This window comes from Nuphar pumila, chromosome 5 (assembly GCF_984573655.1).
Source record: "Nuphar pumila chromosome 5, dmNupPumi1.hap1.1, whole genome shotgun sequence".
Taxonomy (NCBI): domain Eukaryota; kingdom Viridiplantae; phylum Streptophyta; class Magnoliopsida; order Nymphaeales; family Nymphaeaceae; genus Nuphar; species Nuphar pumila.
The window spans coordinates 15646509-15666681 of record NC_143253.1 but is presented as its reverse complement, the minus strand read 5'-3'; the positions used below and the strand labels follow the sequence as shown (position 1 = coordinate 15666681).

At 34.1% G+C, this 20173-nt stretch overlaps 1 protein-coding gene across 1 annotated transcript in view; it reads right to left on the bottom strand.

Moving 5' to 3' along the window:
* LOC149836912 (vesicle-fusing ATPase-like) overlaps positions 1-20173 on the bottom strand; it is a 38623-nt gene that overhangs the window by 1835 nt on the left and 16615 nt on the right. Inside the window, exons 13-19 of the mRNA XM_090005660.1 lie at positions 7027-7237; positions 1754-1885; positions 1619-1679; positions 1457-1516; positions 1015-1073; positions 820-907; positions 46-168 (exon numbers count right to left, since the gene is read on the bottom strand). Coding sequence (XP_089861786.1) covers positions 46-168; positions 820-907; positions 1015-1073; positions 1457-1516; positions 1619-1679; positions 1754-1885; positions 7027-7237 — 734 coding nt within the window. The remainder of the gene's footprint in view (positions 1-45; positions 169-819; positions 908-1014; positions 1074-1456; positions 1517-1618; positions 1680-1753; positions 1886-7026; positions 7238-20173) is intronic.

Here is a 20173-nt window from a genome sequence, read left to right as displayed (position 1 = left end):
ATGGATCTATTCTTTTTTTTTCATCCACCCTTTTACCCATTATACCTTTCTAGCATCTGCAGTTCGTAACTTCGGCACATGATAAGTCACAGAGAAAGCATCACAAATACCAACTGATTCCAGGAAGTGCATCTCACTTGAGGTTCCAATCACCAACAGGTTCTTGCCCTAGAAAAGAATGTAGAAAACACCAATCAAGCTCTAGTAAATTATTAGCACGGACATCCAGCCAATACAAAGCAATAGTTTTAACCAGAAGCACCCAGACGCCCAAATTAGTGGGCTCAAGACTCTCTTGATCTAGTAAGACCCAAGAAACCACTATCTTTTCATTTGCAAATATTGAATTCCCTTTTCTGCTAAAACTTTCAGTAAAGCTAAGTAAAACTGTCTATGACAAGCAGTCAAAAAACGTCATTTACGCCCATTCAACTGCATCATGCAACTGCTATATACTACACGAAAACGGGATCAAATCCCTTATGGGTCCACAAAGTATCATGCTTGGCTCTAACTTTCAAGTACTTGCAGGCCTCCGAATACAGACTCAACCCAATTCATACGGAGTTAACGTGACTTTTTAACATGAAAGTTCAAGAGTAAAGACTGTAAGCCATTAAGTTATTTTTACCAGGTCAGCAAGATTATGCTGGCAAAATAACTTTTTTCTTGGTATATAACCTTATCCAAAGCGTGCAGAAAACCATATTTGTACATACAGTTAAACTGTTTTTCAAAAATCATGAACCAGGGAAAGAAGTACAGACTCACATGGGTGCGCACACACACACACACACACACACACACACAAGAACTGACCTTTGGTGGAACTCTTTTGAGAAGAACCAATAATGTCTGTGCTATCACATTAGAAAATCGAGGGCCAATCGCTACAAATTCCAATAGCCTGAGGGAGAGGTTCAAGTCAACAGTAAATACAAAATCAATGCAATAGTGCAGCTTAATTATGGCAAAGAAAAGCAATCATACAGCACATCTGACAAGATATCCTACCTTTCAATGTCGTCGAGAATAATTATACTCAATGGAGATTTGTATGCATCCTCAAAAACCTATAATTTCAGGAGAAACCATTATGAGGGTCCCTGCTGGTTTTGACTAAAAGTAAAATAAAATAAGCACCTTGGATATGGATACCATTCCTAACCAAGAAATAATTAAATGAATAGCTCTTTTAACAATATAAGTAGATGTTCATTGACATTTTATAGCATCAAAGGCCACTCTTGCAAATGCCCGCAGAAACAAATTCCCCCAATGGAAAACATGGATTCAAAGGTTCTTCAGTAACTTTGCATACATTCTTGTGTCATTTGCAAAAAACATAAGGGTGTTCAGCACTTTTACAGAGATTCCAATGAAATCATTTTTTTTTTGAAACATTTAGAATTCCCCAAGCCAAAACTGAATGACTGAAAACATTGCTACAACAAACCTTCGCAATCCGTGCACATTTGGTGCCCTCACTAAGGCCAACCATTGACTCAGCAGATATCTGTAGCACAATATAAAAATATAATAAGTACATATTAAATTTAGTAATGAGTACAAGCAGAATAGACAGAAAAGAAAATATCACAACTGTGAAAGCACTTACTATCTTGACGAATGGGTAATCACTGTCAATACCAACTGATGCTGCCAGCGTAGTCTTACCACTACCATGGAAGAAAAAAAAGATGGGGATTAAATGGAAATTTAAACGTTGCAATTGTGAACAGAGAATGCATACCTGCCAATTGGACCTCCTAAAAGGCAAGTAACCAATGGACTTCCCTTGCTCACTCTCACTTGTTCTACCAGTAACATAGCCCTCTCGTATATGTGCTTATGTCTCTCACCACAGTCAACTATCCCATGAAGTCTGCAGAAGAGATACAATGTAATGGGAACAAATATAATTACGATATTTCAAGTTAGGAACAACTTGAAAAAGTTTGGAGCCTTACAATATAGTATTTAAATAAATAAGTATGTGATTCAATACATCAAAATATTACACTAATTTGCAATACTGCTTAACAGTAACATATTTTGCTATCAACCCACTATTTGCCATGTTTCAAAATAAAGTCATGTGTTAAATATATCACTAATGGGAGAATCCCGAGGTGGAAGATTTAGATGAAACAAAAACACTCAGATTAAAATGCATCAAATCAAATTTACAACAGCACACTATTGTCTATTACAATTTACAAGAAGGAAATAACCACCTCCTTAAAAATAGGAACTCCCACTCTTTTTCTCTCTCATTTACAATCAGATCGTTCCTTGTAAACAAGCAAGTTACTCTTTCAAACTCACTGCTATTCCCTCCTTATTTATGTCATTGCAACAAATCTTAAATACTAGTGTTTTGTTGATAAGCCCTAAACTTTATAATATAAAAATTTTCTAATAGTACAGAACCAACAATATTACAATCTATAAATATTGACATATTCTAGAATAAAATCCTTCAACTGTAATACATAAATCTATGTCACAGGGACTCGGCTAGCAGGGTGCCGCACCCGCGTCGACGCGACTCGACGCGGGTGCGGTCAACCCGACCCTAGGTGCGTTGACCGCACCTAGGGTCATTTTGGTCCATTTTTTTGTTTTTTTGCTTTTTTTTATATTTTGCCCTATGAAATGGGCGGCGGATGGTCCATTTTTTTTTGTTTTTTTAAAAAAAAAAATTGCCCTATGAAATGGGCTGTGGAATTTAAAAAAAAAGTTCCGGGGAGGGTGGGGGAGCTGCCCCCCTATAACCCCCCGCCAGGGGCGGTCCCCCCCTGGACCCCCCGCCTGCTGACTGCGCAGTGGGACCCGCGCCGGGGGGAACCCCGGACCCCCCTTATATATATATACATACATATATATATATATATATTTACATTTTTGCCCCTGCCGCACCCGGGTTTTTTGGAAGTGCCGAATCCCCGCACTCGCACCCATGTGACATAGACATAAATGTACTTGTATCCCACTATTCATTGTCATACCAATATCATGTGTTTATAACTATGTCTACATGTCATAGGTCATGAGGTGCATTAGTATTTGCAAATCGGTATTTTGCTTGGAAAATGATTTATGTGAGTAATTATCAAGGTTTTAAAACCCGTGACTCGGAACTCGACTCGTTCTTTATTGACTCGTGACTCGGCGGGTCAACTCGGTGACTCGGACCGGGTTTTGTTAACTTTTGATTTTAAAAGAAAAACAATATATAATTTGTCTGAAACCATGTTTTTTAGTAAACATAGTCTCCAAATGTCTGTAAGAATATAAAAACAACTGCAAAGAGCTATAGAGGTTTGCTTGAATAATTGAATTTGATATCTACAGTCAATTTGTCATGTGCCACAGAAATCTGGGAGTTTAAAGATTAAAATTTAAAAGTTTATTAGATGTAGAACAGTTGGTCACGACAAGCGAAAATTCATTAATTTTGCTAGTTTAAGTCCCGACTCCCAAACCATTTCATCAGCTTGCAGAAAGTACTAGACTCTTTTAGCCTTACTCAAGACCTGGTTCTCCATTTCAACAGTTTATCTGATTTTTCATATCAATCACAATTTTGAGGTAAACAAGGTCTGAAACTGCAAAATAGACCATTTTTTATTTGACAAAAGCAAATGCATACAAAAATCTCTTGGTTTTGCCAATAGAGTACGGTTTTCAATGTATGTTTTTACCCAGTCAATTGTACATACAATTTATTAGAACACAATTTTTTTTTTCAAATAGTTTGTCAACATGTAAGCAAGTTTCTCAAGGGCTTCACAAATCAATGGCCTACAATATGCCAAAATTTCATGACTCAAAAAAACATATTTTTACATAAAAAAATATGATAAAGGTGTGATTCCTAGCAAATAAACCATGTTGAACACATATATGAGGTCAGATTGCTTAGATACAACTTGCACCTATGATTTTTCAACTAGATTGTACAGACCGTAAACAGTAGACTGCATATATGTATATATATCATTACCATTTGAAACTCAAAAAACAAATTTCAAAGATCCCAGAACTCGCCCGAGTCAGGCCGAGTCAAGCCGAGTCAGGCCGAGTCAAGCCCGAGTTTTGGCAAACCGAGTTTGCCTTACCGGGTTGACTCGCTGGAGGGCCGAGCCGAGCCGAGTCAGCCGAGTCAACGAGTTGACTCGGCGAGTTTTAAAACACTGGTAATTATTGTCTTCTTATGGCATTTGGGTTGTCCATCACAGACTTTTATATAATGCATCTATCTTCTTGGCCTTATTATTATTGAATGAGAGATGTTTGTTGGGGTGAGTTATGTGCACCTCATGTTATGTCATTTTAGATTGTCAAATTGTAGTTTGACCCTAACTGACAGTTATGTGATCTTTGAGTATACTGAATCACTCATTTGTTCTTTGGTCATTGATTTTATTATGGATGCTTTTAATTACGTGTATCTGTGATGGCTATCTATTTTTTTGAAACCATCGTGTTTCGAAATGTGGCTAAAATTGATAATGATTGCATTAATGTGTTTTCATTACAAGCTTTCTTACCTCGGTTTTCTTTTTCTCTTTATGCCTATTATCTAAGTGTCATTATATGTAGACAAGAGATGTTTATTCACACCTTCGTGTGTGGTTTTTAGCCTATTGTTGGCTTTGTCCTCTTGCTCTAGTAGCTGATACACTTGTTTTAAATGTCATTATTATGTAGACAAGAAATGTTTATTCACACCTCCGTGTGTGATTTTTAGCCCATTATTGGCTTTGTATTCTTGCTCTAGTAGCTAATATACTTGTTTTAAGTGTCATTATATGTAGACAAAAAATGTTGATTCACACATTCGTGTGTGATTTTTAGTTCATTGTTGGCTTTGTTCTCTTGTTTTAGTCGCTGATACACTTGATTTTGAGTGTCACTATATGTAAACAAGAGATGTTTATTCACACTTTCGTGTGTAATTTTTAACCGATTATTGGCTTTGTGCTCTTATTCTAGTCGTTGATACACTCGTTTCAAGTGTCATTATATTTAGACAAGCGGCTTTTTTACACACCTTCGTGTGTGTGTTTGACCCTTTAGTGGCATGTTGTTTATGCTCATGGTCTAATCATTGATACACTTGATATTTGAGGTTTGAAGGACTAGGAGGTGATTGCTTATGATGGTTAAACTGATGCTCTAATTTACTCGTTCAAATGTTTGAGAATTTTTAATCTTTTTCAAAAGTTGCCTAAATGATTGATTAAAATAATTTCATTCATCTTGCGTCGCATTGTTGAGGTTTGCAAAATATCACTTCTTGATATTTGTGAGTAATTTTTTAAAAAAAATTGTGTTGATTTGCAAATTTCATTTCTCCTTATATAAGTCTTTTTAAATCTCTCTTGTATATTGTTATGATAAAGACGATTAGTTCATAACTAAAGGAACTGGATTCGTTATATTAAATTTATGTTTGTTATATGCATTCTCATTGATACAAATAGTTATCATTTTATTGTTGTTTCATGTACATTAAAATTGCTTTAATTGTATGATGCATATATGGTTTCACATAATTGTATGCATGAAGTTAATTAACTCTTTCTAAATCTTTTGTAATGTTTACTCTCTTTCAATAAAGAATTTTTTTTTATACCTGTGTGCATGTTTTCTCCTTTGTGAGTAATTTTTTGTGCCTTTGTGCACATATCTTTCTTTAAGAATATAGTGAGTTTATCAAGTTGTCTTTGAGCTTGATCCTCTTAACGATATTTTCTCATGGTGCTTGATTGAAATACGTAGAATATTTTTTATGCATCATTGTTTTATTTCTTTTGATGAATCATATGTTCTTTAATAATCAAATTTTCTCTTGATCAATGTTATAGTTTCTTGAAAAATGAGTTGATTCAATATACCTTGTTTGAAATATTCTATTCTTGTTTTTAAATTATATTCGACAAATATATTTTTCTTGCATACTTCGGGCTCTCTGGTTTGTTCCACAGGTTCTTAAAGATGAGATGGAAGAGTACATTTGATACCTCATGGAGATAGTCAACGAAGGTGCTTGGAGATGATCACCATTAAAGATAATTGAAGGCTAACATTTGCAAAGTCCTCCGATATGTTAAAAAAATGGTGATTTCAATTGAAGACTCTTAAAGATTTGGAGTTCTCCCTTTCGTATTTTCAAACTTTCTGTCATTTCCCCGTAAAGTTTGAGGAGGTGTGTTAAAAATATATATAAATGCATTATATATAAATTATTTTTTTGTTTTATCCAAAATATCTGACAAGGGTATTTTGGTCTTTTCACATGTAATCTAAGTTGGTTTAACACAACTTATTTTTAGGTTTTCTTTTCTTTATTTTTAATTTTTCTTTTCTTTTATTTTTCCTTTTGGATCATTGGGGACCCCACAAAGGGAGTCGTTCGGGTCCCCAACGATCATATTTATGACCGTTGGGGCTCCCCAACGACTCCTTTGTAGGGAGCCCCAAATGCTCCCTCTCTCTCCCTTTTTACTTTGTATATTAAGGGATGAACCCCTCATATTAGGTAGTTGTTCTCTTACATTCTATCAATAAAATCATTTATTTTTGCCTTTTGGCATTATCCCTTTGTGGGTTTATATATTTGCACTTTATGTGCATGTAATTTCCCATTTGTGGGTTTGTCTATTTGCACTTTATGTGCTTGTGTTTTCTTGTCCATTATTGAACCTTCAAGTGTTATCACTTGTTATTTGTATTTTCGCCTATTTCCTTACAATACTATCATATATTGAAACAACTTACATCTGAATTATAACTTAGCAAAATAAGTCCAAATTCAAGCACCTAATAAAATGAAAATACAGAAATTTAAACTGCAATGGTAATTTACTTTCAGTAAACATGAACTTGTAGTTAACATTCATATAAGCAATCAAATGAGATAGCTGGATGGTAAGATATCACTATCATAACTGAGGGTGGTTTGAATCTTATGGGGGTTATCCCAGAGATTGCTTAAAAAAGTAACATTCAAATAACCTGCATCTATCAAGATCATCTGTGGAGGCTCCAAATGCGGGCCTGACTTCTTGAAGTGCATACCGAAAATCACCCATGGTGACCTTTATGTTTTCCTCATCCAAGGGTTTAGTAAGGTCGTCTAAGCTTATTTGTCTGTTCAAGGCAAAGGATACTGCACTTTTGACAACACCTTCAAGCTCAGCACCACTGTAGTTCTTCGTTCGAGCAGCTGCACCAAGCATGGTCCAAGTTAGTCTTGGTCCTCTCCAAAAAGTTCAGATTCTACAATCATTTTTGAAATGAAATGAATATCAAACACAAGAGAATGCCACTAAGGGCGACAAGGAATTGCAAATACACAAAAGACCACTATTGGGTCAAATACGATCTCACTAAGGAGATAAATACAAGATCACAAATCTCACGAGAAACACAATCTGAAGAATAGAATTTTATATAATCACACTTATGCTTGAGACAAAGCATATAACATAATACAAATGAAAGCTCTATTTATAGAGCCACACAAGGAATGAAGGGAGGCAGTCCAACAGTCATAATTATGACAGTTGGGAGCAGTCCAACGGCTAGTTGGACTGTTCCCAACAGTCATGTTGACTGAAAACATAAAAAACAGAAAAAGAAAAGGCAGAAAATTAAAGAACTAAAAAGACTATACAGCCCCTACTAGGCTGTATTTATTACATTGAGTGAAAGAACCAAAATATCCTTGATATACATATATATAAATATATATATATATATATATCATATTTTAACAATCTTTGATATAAAGAACAAAAAATTGCAAACAAAATCCATGTATGTATGTATGTATGTATCATTAGCATGCAGCATACAACTGATTGAAATGATTAAAACATCCTCAAAAGCAATGACAATTTTCAAACTCTTGTAGTGGAGTGTAGATGATCACTTTGCTCGTTGCCTACTCTCGACCCAAGAACGCAAAAGGAAAAAGCCCATATCTTGTTCTCTAGGATAGTGAGAGGAACGAACGCTTCCCTTAAACAAAGTATGAGGCAGTGGGGGTGGAAACAAGAAAAATAAAAGAACCTTCAGGCTTCTGCCTTCCTAGCTATGTCACACGAACTCTTCTAGCAGGGCACCGCACCCATGTTGCACCCGCACCGAGGTGGGTGCGACACTTGGACACAGCTTCCTTTGTGTTAGATGAAGTCAACCACACTGAGGTCCATTTCTATCCAAAAGTATATTCAGTTAACCCTAATCAAGTTCATTTTTATCTATATTATATACATAAATCATAAATGCACACACATACACGTAGTGTTAACTTAAAACTGTTAAAAATTATATATATATATATATATACCCTCCCCACACCCCCGCACCCAAGTTTTTTAAAATGCCGCATCGCCGCATCCACACCCGCACCTATGTGACATAGCTTCCTAGCCTTAAGACTTAAAGTTGTATCTCCCTTTCCTGATAGCTAACAACAAGCCGTACCTTTAAGAGTCCAAAGGTATTCTAAAAAAATGGTTGCATTTTTAGGCCAAAAAGATCACTTTCCCTTTCCAAATAAAATTTAAAAAGTACCTTAGTTTTTTAAAATGTGTTTGCCTTTTGTTTTCCTCCAAAATAAAAGACCCATTCTACCCCTAAAAGCAACTTCATATTTTTTAATTTGTCTATGCTTTAGTCATTTCATTCATTTCAATGTTGCTAATGACAATATAAAGGGTTTAAAGTTAGATTACCCAGATATATGTATGTATGTTATATATGTGTGTATGTTGATGGATGTATTCTTTTGAACATATATATATTATATATTGTATATTGTATGTATATATATTATATTTATATGTTTAGTAAACATATGTTGATTAAAGTCAACATAAGGTTGACTTCTAGCCATTGGAACCTCTCCAACAAATAGAAAGGGCTCTCTCTCTTCCTTTTATTATCTTCTATGATGAATATGTATTCAAATACATTGTATTTGTTGATTCTTGATCCATTCCAGAGTGCATCGGGACTCCCATCATTCTCATGACATGGTATCAGAGCTTGGCATATTGGTTCATATATATAGATATTTTTGGTAGTTCTTGTTGTGAATCATTACAAGTCATATATAGTCTTTTTTAAGGAGCAATTACTTAGAAGTACATTTTGTGCAACAACCCTTCCTATCTTATAGAAAAGGGAGCAAACGGCTAGGAAGCAGAACATAAGTGGTGCAGGTGCAAGAACAGGTGTGATGAACAAGATTCTCCATTCCATTCCTTTTTCGAGGCACCTTTCATTTCTACCGAATGGGGTTTTTGCCCGAACTTCTATAACCGAAAAAAGACTACCAATGAATGCTGCCTCTCACCGACCTGTGAAGATCTACGAAGGAATGAAACCTATTGACCCTGGACAACCGAGAGGAAGATCAGTGGAAGGCGCATAGTGAGGAGGGCTCAATTCAATCAATTCAAGGCTTTAGGTAATTCAATGCAATCCATTCTTTTCTCGGGCGGTATATGATGACAGAAACTGCATATTGAGTTGAACTGAGTGAGCGCTTTAGCTCGGTGCACTAGGTTGCTCGTTGGGACTAAAACAGTCTTAACAACAATGAGTGTAAAACCACGAGGGATGATGCTTTCATCTCAGGGCTACTGGCAGTGCTCAGTTTGGGATGTAGACAAGACGACTGTCATTGAGGAGGAAAAAGTAAGAACACGAGCCTATAAGGAAGTACTCCTCGTATGTACCTATCTTGGATGTGTTTGTTCCTCTAAAGAAAACTCTTAATTGATGAATGACTTGGACTCGATGATCTCTCATTCTGATATGTGTTTTATATTTGGTAAAGTGTATGATAAAATTTCAAAAGTTGTTTTTGGTATGTTACGTGAAAAAATTGGACGTGTTTTTTAAATTAATTGAAATTTAAGCTTTCTTTTAAATCGCCTTTTAAATATATTATTGTTTTGTTGGCTCTTGCATGAGCATGTTGATTCATAGTATATTTTGAGTATGCTAGTACTTTTGTTTTAACAAAACATGTTAAAAAATATGTACTAAGTAAATATGTGATTTCTTAAAGATTTTAAAATTATGATTACATGTTCTTCATGTTTCTTACTTTGGTGTGTCCTTAGACACTTGTGTTTATCCATTTAAAGTTTTAGTGGATACTTTTTTTATAACCTATCATCAATAAAATATTATTTTATTATGTTAACCACCTTGGGTGAATTTAGTGTGCGAGTCCATCTTGTGGCTTGTGTATGTTCCCTTGATGCATTGGTGGAACTCTTTGATTACCCACTTTGTTGATTTGATGAACATCTTCGGGAAACCTTATTTTTTATGTTAAAACTTATTTAAAAAAAACTTTGTTGTTGAGTCTTAAGTAACTTATGTGTTTTGCCCATTGATAGTTTATTAACTTGGGTACTTATGCCCTCTTGCAACACTTAGTAGTTTCTTTCTTGATATTTTATATCATAATTCTTAGAGATTTTACACTTGTTGCAAAATTTCTTGTATGACATATGTGAGTTTGTGATTAGAGAAAATTATGCATTAAACATTTATATGAAAGATCTTCATGAATCTCTACATATGTGCCTTCATTGTCTCATAGTAGACTTATGATTTAGATTAAGCTTCTTAAAACTATTATTTTGTTTCCTTTCATTGGATCTTTGTGCCTTGGTGCACGTGTCCCTTGATTGGCGAATTTATGAGGTAATCTAAAAATTTCATCTTCTCTGTGTTGATTGCTTGCTTATTCAAATTTGTGAAAAATGGTCAACATGTATTGCATATAATTGCATCAATTGATATATTGTTGTGCATATAATTGCACTATATTTATGCTAAGGTTTTTCATCTACCTTTATTGAATTTGATTTGAAACTTATTTTTTCAAATCGGTTATTTGATATGAACTCATCCTATTTGGAAATTGATTTCCGTAAGTATTTATTGCCTTCTTATGTCATTGATTTTTGTCCATCAAAGAATTTTATATGATGTATCATCTCTCTTGGCTTTGTTGTTGGATCAAGCTTAGTCGTTGAGGTGAATTATGTGTGCACCTCAAATCATCTTATCAATCTGCAATTATCAAAGTTTATAAGTGTCATGTTGACACCAGTCTTCGATCTGATTGATAGTTGATTGGCCTCTGAATCCATATATGTTCTTGTTAATTCAAAGATGTTGGGGTGAGTTATGTGCACCTCGTTTTATATCAGTTTAGATTGTCAACTTATGGTTTGGCTCTAACTGACAGGTGTTCGATCTTTGGAATTGAGTGTAGTATTTCACTCATTTGTTGTATGGCCATTATTATTATAGAACCTTATAACTTTGTTTATCTGTAATGGCTATCTATTTTTGAAACCATGGTGTTTCGAAAGATGGTTAAAATTGATATTTTTATTGATAACATTAGTATGTTTTCATTACAAGCTTTCTTACTTCGAGTGTCTTCGCCTTTTTATGCCACTTATCTAAGTGTCATTATATGTAGACAAGAGATCTTTGTTCACACCTTCGTGTGTGTTTTTAGCCTTTTGTTGGAATTGAGATTATACTCTTGATCTAGTCGCTCATACACTTGATTTTTTAGTGTCATTATATGTAGACAATAGATATTTATTTACACATTTGTGTGTGATTTTAGCCTATTATTGACATTATACTCTTAATTTAGTCGTTGATACACTTGATTTTTTAGTGTCATTATACGTAGACAAGAGATGTTTATTCACACATTCGTATGTAATTTTAGCCTTTCGTTAGCACTATGTTCTTGTTTTAGTCGTTGATACATTTGTTTTTAAGTGTCATTATATGTAGATAAGAGATGTTTATACACACCTTCGTGTGTGTCTTTGGCCTTTTAGTAGCATAATGATTATGCTCTTGTTCTAGTTGCTGAAACACTTTATGTTTGAGGTTTGAAGGCCTAGGAGGTGATTGCTTGTATTAGTTAAACTAGTGTTTCAATTTGCAAAATTCATTCATTATGATGTATGAAATTTTTTAAAATCTCTTCAGATTTTTTTCAAACTCATTTGCTCTTTTATGAGAACTAGTTGTTGAAACATTTTCATGCATTTTGCATTGTATAAGCTTTAGTTGCATGAGTTATTCCATGATTAATTGTTTTACAAAATTCGCATAAGGTTATATTTTTTTAATCATATATTCAATAAACAAATAATTTTTTTTTTACTTTTGTTGCCCTTTGTTGGCTATTTGTATTGTCCCATAGTGGACTTGTGCTTATGCACTTTTTGTGCTTGTATGGTGCCTTCGTGTGTTTGTGTTGTCCATGCTTAGACTTGTATATGTTTTTGCACTTTGATTTTGTAATTCTGCATATTTCATTACATGCTTTTCTAAGCATTTCATTAGTAAAAATCTATTATGTGTGCAAAATTGTCTTATAATTTTAACTCTTTTGTGAGTTTTTTCTTTAATAATCATGTTCCTTTTGTGATAGATATATGCGTGCATGATTTTCGTAAAATAACTTTATCACTGTTTGCATCTGGTTGCTTTTGAGATTATCCTCACTTTGAATTCCTTTTTGGTAAATTGGTGCTTGTGCACTCCTATTGTATTTGTGTGGATCTTTGTTGGCATGTTCCCTTGAAATTTTGTTTATTGTTATTACTTATAATTGGTTCATAAGTAACTTTTTTAGTTGCATGATTGATATTGCTTTAAAAATGTAATTGATCTTTAAAGTTAATGACGGTTCAAAATCAATTCTTCAAATTATTTTGAAAATGTAAAATTGAATTATTAAATATTTTCTACATATTGTATGTTTGTGTGCTTGGCCATCCTCTCACCAGAATTTATATAAGTTATTTCGTGTTAGATTGTTCTTGTTAGATTTTCTTGCAGGTTTCTTTTAAAGCATTGGTGGTATTGAAAATCCTCTGAGTAATGGAGTGTATAATTGAACACCCTTTAAAAAACACCAAACATATGAACTTTATGAAGTCTATGTCTCTACAAAGACATTTTATGTAATGGGGTTCTTCTTTGTAATTTCAAGCTTACAAGAAGTCTATGTAAGTTTAAGGGGGATGTTTATATAATATATATTTATATATATTATATATTGTATGTATATATATAAATATATATTATATTTATATATTTAGTCAACATATGGTTGACTTTTAGCCGTTGGAGGTGTCCAACGACTAGATTTCTAGCTATTGGAACCTCTCCAACGACTAGAAGGGGCTCTCTTTCCTTTTATTTTCTTCTCCCTCTATAAATAAGTGGGTGTATAATGAAACAAAGAGTGCACAATTTCAATGCCAACGAAGGGCTCCGCAAGTGCACAAATATACTATGGTCTCTAATGGACCGATGACAATCTCACTAAAGAGACACAAAAGCATGAATTCCACGAGAGCACAAAGGTACAAAACCCACAAGAGCACAATAGAAAAAATAGATTTTGTATTAGCACATGAAAGTCATGCTCAGGATCTTGGAGACTTCTCTATTCCTTTTCATGAGATGAATCGTGACTTCATGCGCAAGATTCAAAAGAAAGAAATTGCAGAGGCTTTGAAGAAAATGAAATCAAGAAGGGCAGTTGGCCCATATGGTATTCCTATCGAGGCTTGAAAATGCTTGGGAGAGAAAGGTTTAAAATGGTTGACAAATCTTTTTAACAAGATTTAGAGGACAAATAAGATGCCTAATGAGTGGAGGAAGAGTACTTTGGTGCCTCTATATAAAAATAAGGGTGATATACAAGATTGCACAAACTATCGTGGTATAAAACTCATGAGTCATACTATGAAACTTTGGGAGAGTGTGATTGAGTCTAGGTTGAGGAAGGTTGTCATGATATCGGAGAATCAATTTGGTTTTATGCCTGGAAGATCAACTATGGAAGCTATACATCTTCTTAGACAACTTATCGAGAGAAATAGAGAGAGGAATAAAGTTTTGCATATGGTTTTTATTGATTTAGAGAAGGCATACGATAGAGTACCTAGGGACGTTCTCTGGTGGACAATGATGAAGAAAGGTGTTTCTCTCAAGTACATTAAAATAATTAAAGATATGTATAAAGGAGTAGTAACCAATGTCTGCACTTGTGGAGGGGTGACAACCAATTTTCCTATAACGGTTGGGTTACATCAAGGATCTGCTTTAAGCCCTTTCCTATTTGCTATAGTGATGGATGAGCTTACGAGATCAATTCAAGAAAATGTGTCGTGGTGTATGTTGTTTGTTGATGATATTGTTTTGATTGATGACTCTAGAGCTGGGGTTAATGCTAAGTTAGAATTATGGAGACAGACATTGGAAGCAAGAGGTTTTAAGTTGAGTAAGAGTAAGACAGAATACATGGAATGTCGGTTTAGTAAGCAACGAAGTAATGATGAGAGTGTAGTGAAGCTTGGTGAGCAAGAAATATTGGTGGATGATTGTTTCAAATATTTAGGATCTATCATTCAAAAGTATGGAGAAATTGATGGAGATGTAAATCATAGGATAAAGGTTGGGTGGATGAAATGGAAAAGTGCAACTGGAGTGTTGTGCGATCGTAGAATGCCATTGCGGTTGAAGGGAAAGTTTTATAGGACGACTATTAGGCCTGCTTTACTATATGGTACGGAATGTTGGGCTGCCAAGAGACATCATATTCAAAAAATGAGTGTAGCTGAGATGCGTATGCTGAGATGGATGTGTGGAAATACAATAAAAGATAAGATTCGAAACGAGGAGATACGTAAGAAGGTAGGCGTTGCACCCATTGAAAATAAGATGAGAGAGAACTGTTTACGGTGGTTTGGACATATTCAGCGAAGGCCTAATGATGCTCCAGTTAGAAGGATGGAGAAATGGAAAAATATATTAGTTAAAAGAGGTCGGGGTAGGCCTAGGAAGACATGGATGGAGGTGATAGGAAAGGATATGAATGCTTTGAACCTCACCAAGGATATGGCATTGGATAGAAATGATTGGAGGAGAAGGATTCATGTGGAAGACCCATAATGATTTTCTTTTTTGGTTCATATCGCCAACCCCAATTATTTTGGGATGAAGGCGTAGTTGTTGTTGTTGTTGATGTTGTTTGTATTAGCACATGAAATGCTTTAGAAAAAACATTAAAATACATAGTGAGGTGAGGCTCTATACGCAATAGAAAAAATGGATTTTGTATTAGCACATGAAATGCTTTAGAAAAAGCATTAAAATACATAGTGAGGTGAGGCTCGACATGCCCTTAAGGGATTGGACTGTCACCCCATCAGTCCTCTTGAGTATACAATAAAAAAATAAAAAAGATAAAGAAAATAAAAAAGACCTTAAAGTCCTCAATGGACTGTACTAAATTACATATTATTAAATGACCCACCCCAAGAGTCCTTTTGAGTTTACAATAAAAAAATAAAGAAAATAAAAAAGACCTTACAGTCCCTAATGGACTGCACTAAATTATATATTATTAAATGACTAAAATACCCTTAATATATGTATATTGTATAAATATACGTATATCAATTAGGTATAAATATATACACAATATTTTAACACTCCTCGTCAAACTTACGATGAAATCACTGAAAGTTGGTTAAGAAGATAAAAAAATCTTGGTAAAGGAAGAGCTTTGGTGAAGTCCACAATCTAAAACTCGGACTGAACATATGGTAAAATAATTATCCCCTTTAAGTATTCTTCTCGAACATAGTGGCAATCCATATCAATATGTTTCGTTCGCTCGTGAAATGTGTGATTGTTGACTATATATATGGAACTTTTGTTATCACAGAATAATTTTGAAGGTTCTAAAACATCAACACTCATAACTGAAAGTAATGATCTCATCCACACGACCTCGGTTGTTGTAATCATCGCCTTATACTCAGCTTCCGTAGAAGATAAAGACACTTTCTGTTGTTTTTTGCATCGCCAAGAAATGAGAAAATCACCTATAAACACACAAAAACCTATAGTTGAGTGACGATTACTGGGATCTCCAAACCAGTCAGAATCAATATAAGCAATAAGATTTAAAGATAATGAAGAGGATAAAAAATAACCTTTTAGATGTAGTTTTCTTGATTTATCGAACTATTCTTAACACGACGCTCATGTAAACCGATGTGAGTGCATGTTGAAACTGACTTGCAGTATGTACTGCATAAGCAATGTTTGGCCTGGTAATAGATAGGTACATTAATGATCTGATAAGTTGTCAATAAGGAGTTGGATCATCTAATAAAACTCCATCTTCATCTCTCATTTTAGCATTTATCACTTTAGGAGTATCGGCATATTTTGTGTCTATGATTCCTGAACGCGCAACAATATCAGTTGCAAACTTGATTTGAGACAAAATGTACCATCGTAGCGAGCTACTTGAACTCCTAAAAAATATCTCAAAACACCAAGGTCAATCATATCAAAAGATTTTTTAAGCATAATTTTAATTTTTTCAATTTCCTTCTGATCATTCTCAGTGATGATCATATCATCAACATACAAAAGCAGAGTGATAAGTGACGTATCTATAGATCTTACAAAAAGAGCAGTGTCAGTGTAACAAGATTTAAATCCAAGATTCAACACAGTTTCACTAAAATAATCTTACTATGCTTTAAGAGCTTGTTTAAGCCCATATAAAGCTTTTTGAAGACGATGAATCATTTCATTTTCAATAGTCAGACCAGGAGAGAGGATCCATATACACTTCTTCATTTAAATTTTTATTTAAGAAAGCATTCTTAACGTCTAACTGATATATAGGCTATTTTCTAATAGATGCTACTACAACTAGAGCCCTAATTGTGGTCATGCAAGCTACTGAGGCAAATATTTCATCATAATCTATTACATATTCTTGAGAGTATCCTTTTGCAACCAATTTTGCTTTATATTTTTCTAGAAACTTGTCACTCTTTGTTTGGAATTTAAATACCCATCTACATCCTTTTGTCTTGTTTCCCTTGAAAAAAGGTTGAACTGCCCAAGTATGGGCCTTGTGTAATGCATTTAATTCTACTTTCATAGCTTCTACCCATTCTTTTATGTTTTTAACTTCTTTATAGTTAGATGGTTCATGATATAAATGAATTGCTAGAAGGCAAGCCTTATAGTTTGGAGAAAAGGATTCATAAGAAACAAACATATTTGGCTATGTATCCGTTCAAATCTTCTAGCACTAGATTCTTCAACATTTGTTGACTAATTATACCTTTCAAAAGCACACGGATGCTCCTCATTATCTCGTCTAGAGTATTGTAAGAGATTATGAATTGATTATCTCTCTTCACTTAGTCCATTAATAGACTCAAAATTATCAATATCATTATTATCAATAATTTTATTATTTGATTTAGGTAACAAATCAAATAAAAAGACATACTCGGATTCTTCCTTAGGTTTTTCAAAATCAAATCCATTTTCATTTTCAAGAAATGTCACATTTCTAAAGACAAAGTTTATCATTTGTTGGATCATAACATTGATAGCTTTTCTTATTTTCAGCATATCCAAGAAAAACACATTTTATAGTTTTAGAAGAGAGTTTGTTATATTTTTCAAGAAGCACAAAACATTTACATCCAAATACCCTTAGCCTTTTCAATTCAAGAGAGATTTTAAAAAGTTTTTCAATAGGGAAATTGTTTTTCAAAGTTTGAGAAGGCATTCTATTTATTAGATATACTGCGGTGAGAGTAGCTTCGGCCAAAAAAAAATTGGAATTTCTTTTGCAATGAGTAGGTTTCTAGTAGTTTCAATAATGTGACGATGATTTCTTTCGAAAATACCATTTTATTGGGGGGTCCTAGGACAAGATCTTTGGTGTAAAATACCATGAGTTTTAGATAAAATTAAAATTCATTCGAAAGAAACTCTCCCCCTAAGTCGAAGCAGAAGACTTTAATATTTGTTTTAAATTGATTTTTAACTAGATTATGAAAATTTTTAAAACATGAAAAAAAAAACTTCATATTTGAGTTTAAGTATATTCAAGTATGTCTATTAAAATCATTTATGAATGTAACATAATATGAATAACCACCTTTTGAGCTAACGGGAGCGGGAGCGGGACCCTATATATCTGAATGCACTAATTCAAAGATTTCATTAGCCAAGGAAGTTCTAGATCCAAAAGGCATCATTTGCATTTTTAAAAGTAAAAAAACTTCACATACAAATTCTTTAACCTTACAAAATTTTTCCAAAAATAGAAAATGAGATAATTTGGATATACTTGGGTGTCCTAATCTTTTATACCAAAAATCTAAATTAATGTCTCTGACATGATTACAAAAAGAGTTTTGGGGTAAACATAAGAAATCCATATAGTAAAGTTGGTCTTGCCTAATTAGCTTCTCTAACCGGAGATCCTGCACCCAACAAGCCTTAAATGAAAAAAATACTTTACACCCATAATCGAAAATTTGAGATACCGAAAAAAGGTTTAAATCTAATTTTTGAATAACCCTCACACTTGAAACAAAAAAGTTTTTTTGAGATATTGTTGAGGTTTTCTATACTTTTAACTTTTAAAGAAGTACCATTGGCGGTTGATACACATGAAAAATATGAATTAAGGCAATCAGATAGTAGATATTCATTATGAATCATGTGAAAAAAAGCTCCTGAATCCAAAATCCAAAAAGACTTATCCGAAGGAGAAGAGGAGGAGATGGCGGCGTCGGATGTATAAGAAGTGACTTTAAGAATTTCTAAAACAACATCTGCTATTTGGGCAATTGTCAAATCATTGAAGTTGCCACATTTCTTTGATTCTTGAGATTCTTCACTTACGACGGCCACTTTCTTAAGCTTGGGACAATCCGGTCTTATATGCCCCGATTCTTTACAATGATGCCAAATAATTTTACCCTTGTATCATCCTTTATATCATTTCCCATTATGTCCTTTTCCATTGAATTTCTTTCAAAGTGGGGTGATTTATAAGTTTTTACAAAAATTTTGGGTCATGATACTGCAAGAACCTCATCATTAGACTTGTGCATTCCAAGTCTTGTTTCTTCTTGGCAAATTTGAGTAAGAGCCTCACTCATAGAAGGAGTCGAAGTCCTATGAAGCAAGGAGGACCTAACTTGCTCAAATTCCGATCAGAGACCATAAAGAAAAGAGAAAAGGTTTTCTCTTTCAACTTGTAATTTCCTCATTTCAATAGCCAAACCTTTCCATTTTGATTCTAACATAGCTAGTTCATCCCAAATAGAAGATAAAATACCATAAAAGTCTCTTACACTTTTATCTCCTTGTTTGGTATTAAGTACCTTGTTTTAAATATAATATATCCTAGCCATATCCTTTTGAATGAAGGTATTATTTAAGAAAATTCATGCCCTTTTAAATTTGATGATGTTGGTGGCGATCTTGAACTCCATGGTATTCATGAACCATGAAAGAATTTGAGCATTGCTAGCTTTCCAATCCTCCAACTTGTTTTGATATTTTTTCAAAGCTTTCTCTTTTTCTTCTTCGGATAGGGCTTTGACTCTCTCTCTCTCTCTCTCTCTCTCTCTCTCTCTCTCTCTCTCTCTCTCTCTTCTTGCCAATTTAAGTTGAGGTTCATTAGTGGTTCCACTAACAAAACCCCAAAGCTTTTTACCTTTAATGTGATCTTTCATAGCAGTTGCCCACATCAAATAGTTGTTTTCGTTGAGCTTGTAGGAGATGACAGAGGCAAAATCTCTCTCCCATAATAAAGAAGACTGGTGTTTGAGGACTAAAAGTTGAAGAGCACCACCACAAAGAGAGCAATCCTAAGATAGATTTCACTACTTCAAAAGCCTAGCTTTGATACCATGTAATGAAACAAGAGTGCACAATTACAATGCCAACGAAGGGCTAAACGAGTGCACAAATATACTATGGTCTCTAATGGACCGATGACAATCTCATAAAAGATACACAAAACACACGAATTCCACAAGTGCACAAAGGCACAAAACCCACAAGAGCACAATAGAAAAAATAAATTTTTTATTAGCACATGAAATGCTTTAGAAAAAGCATTAAACACATAGTGAGGTATAGATAAAGCCTCACATGACTGCCTCCAACGGCCATATTTATGACCGTTGGGGGCAATCCAACGACTAGTTGGATTGTACCCAAACAGTCCTTTTGA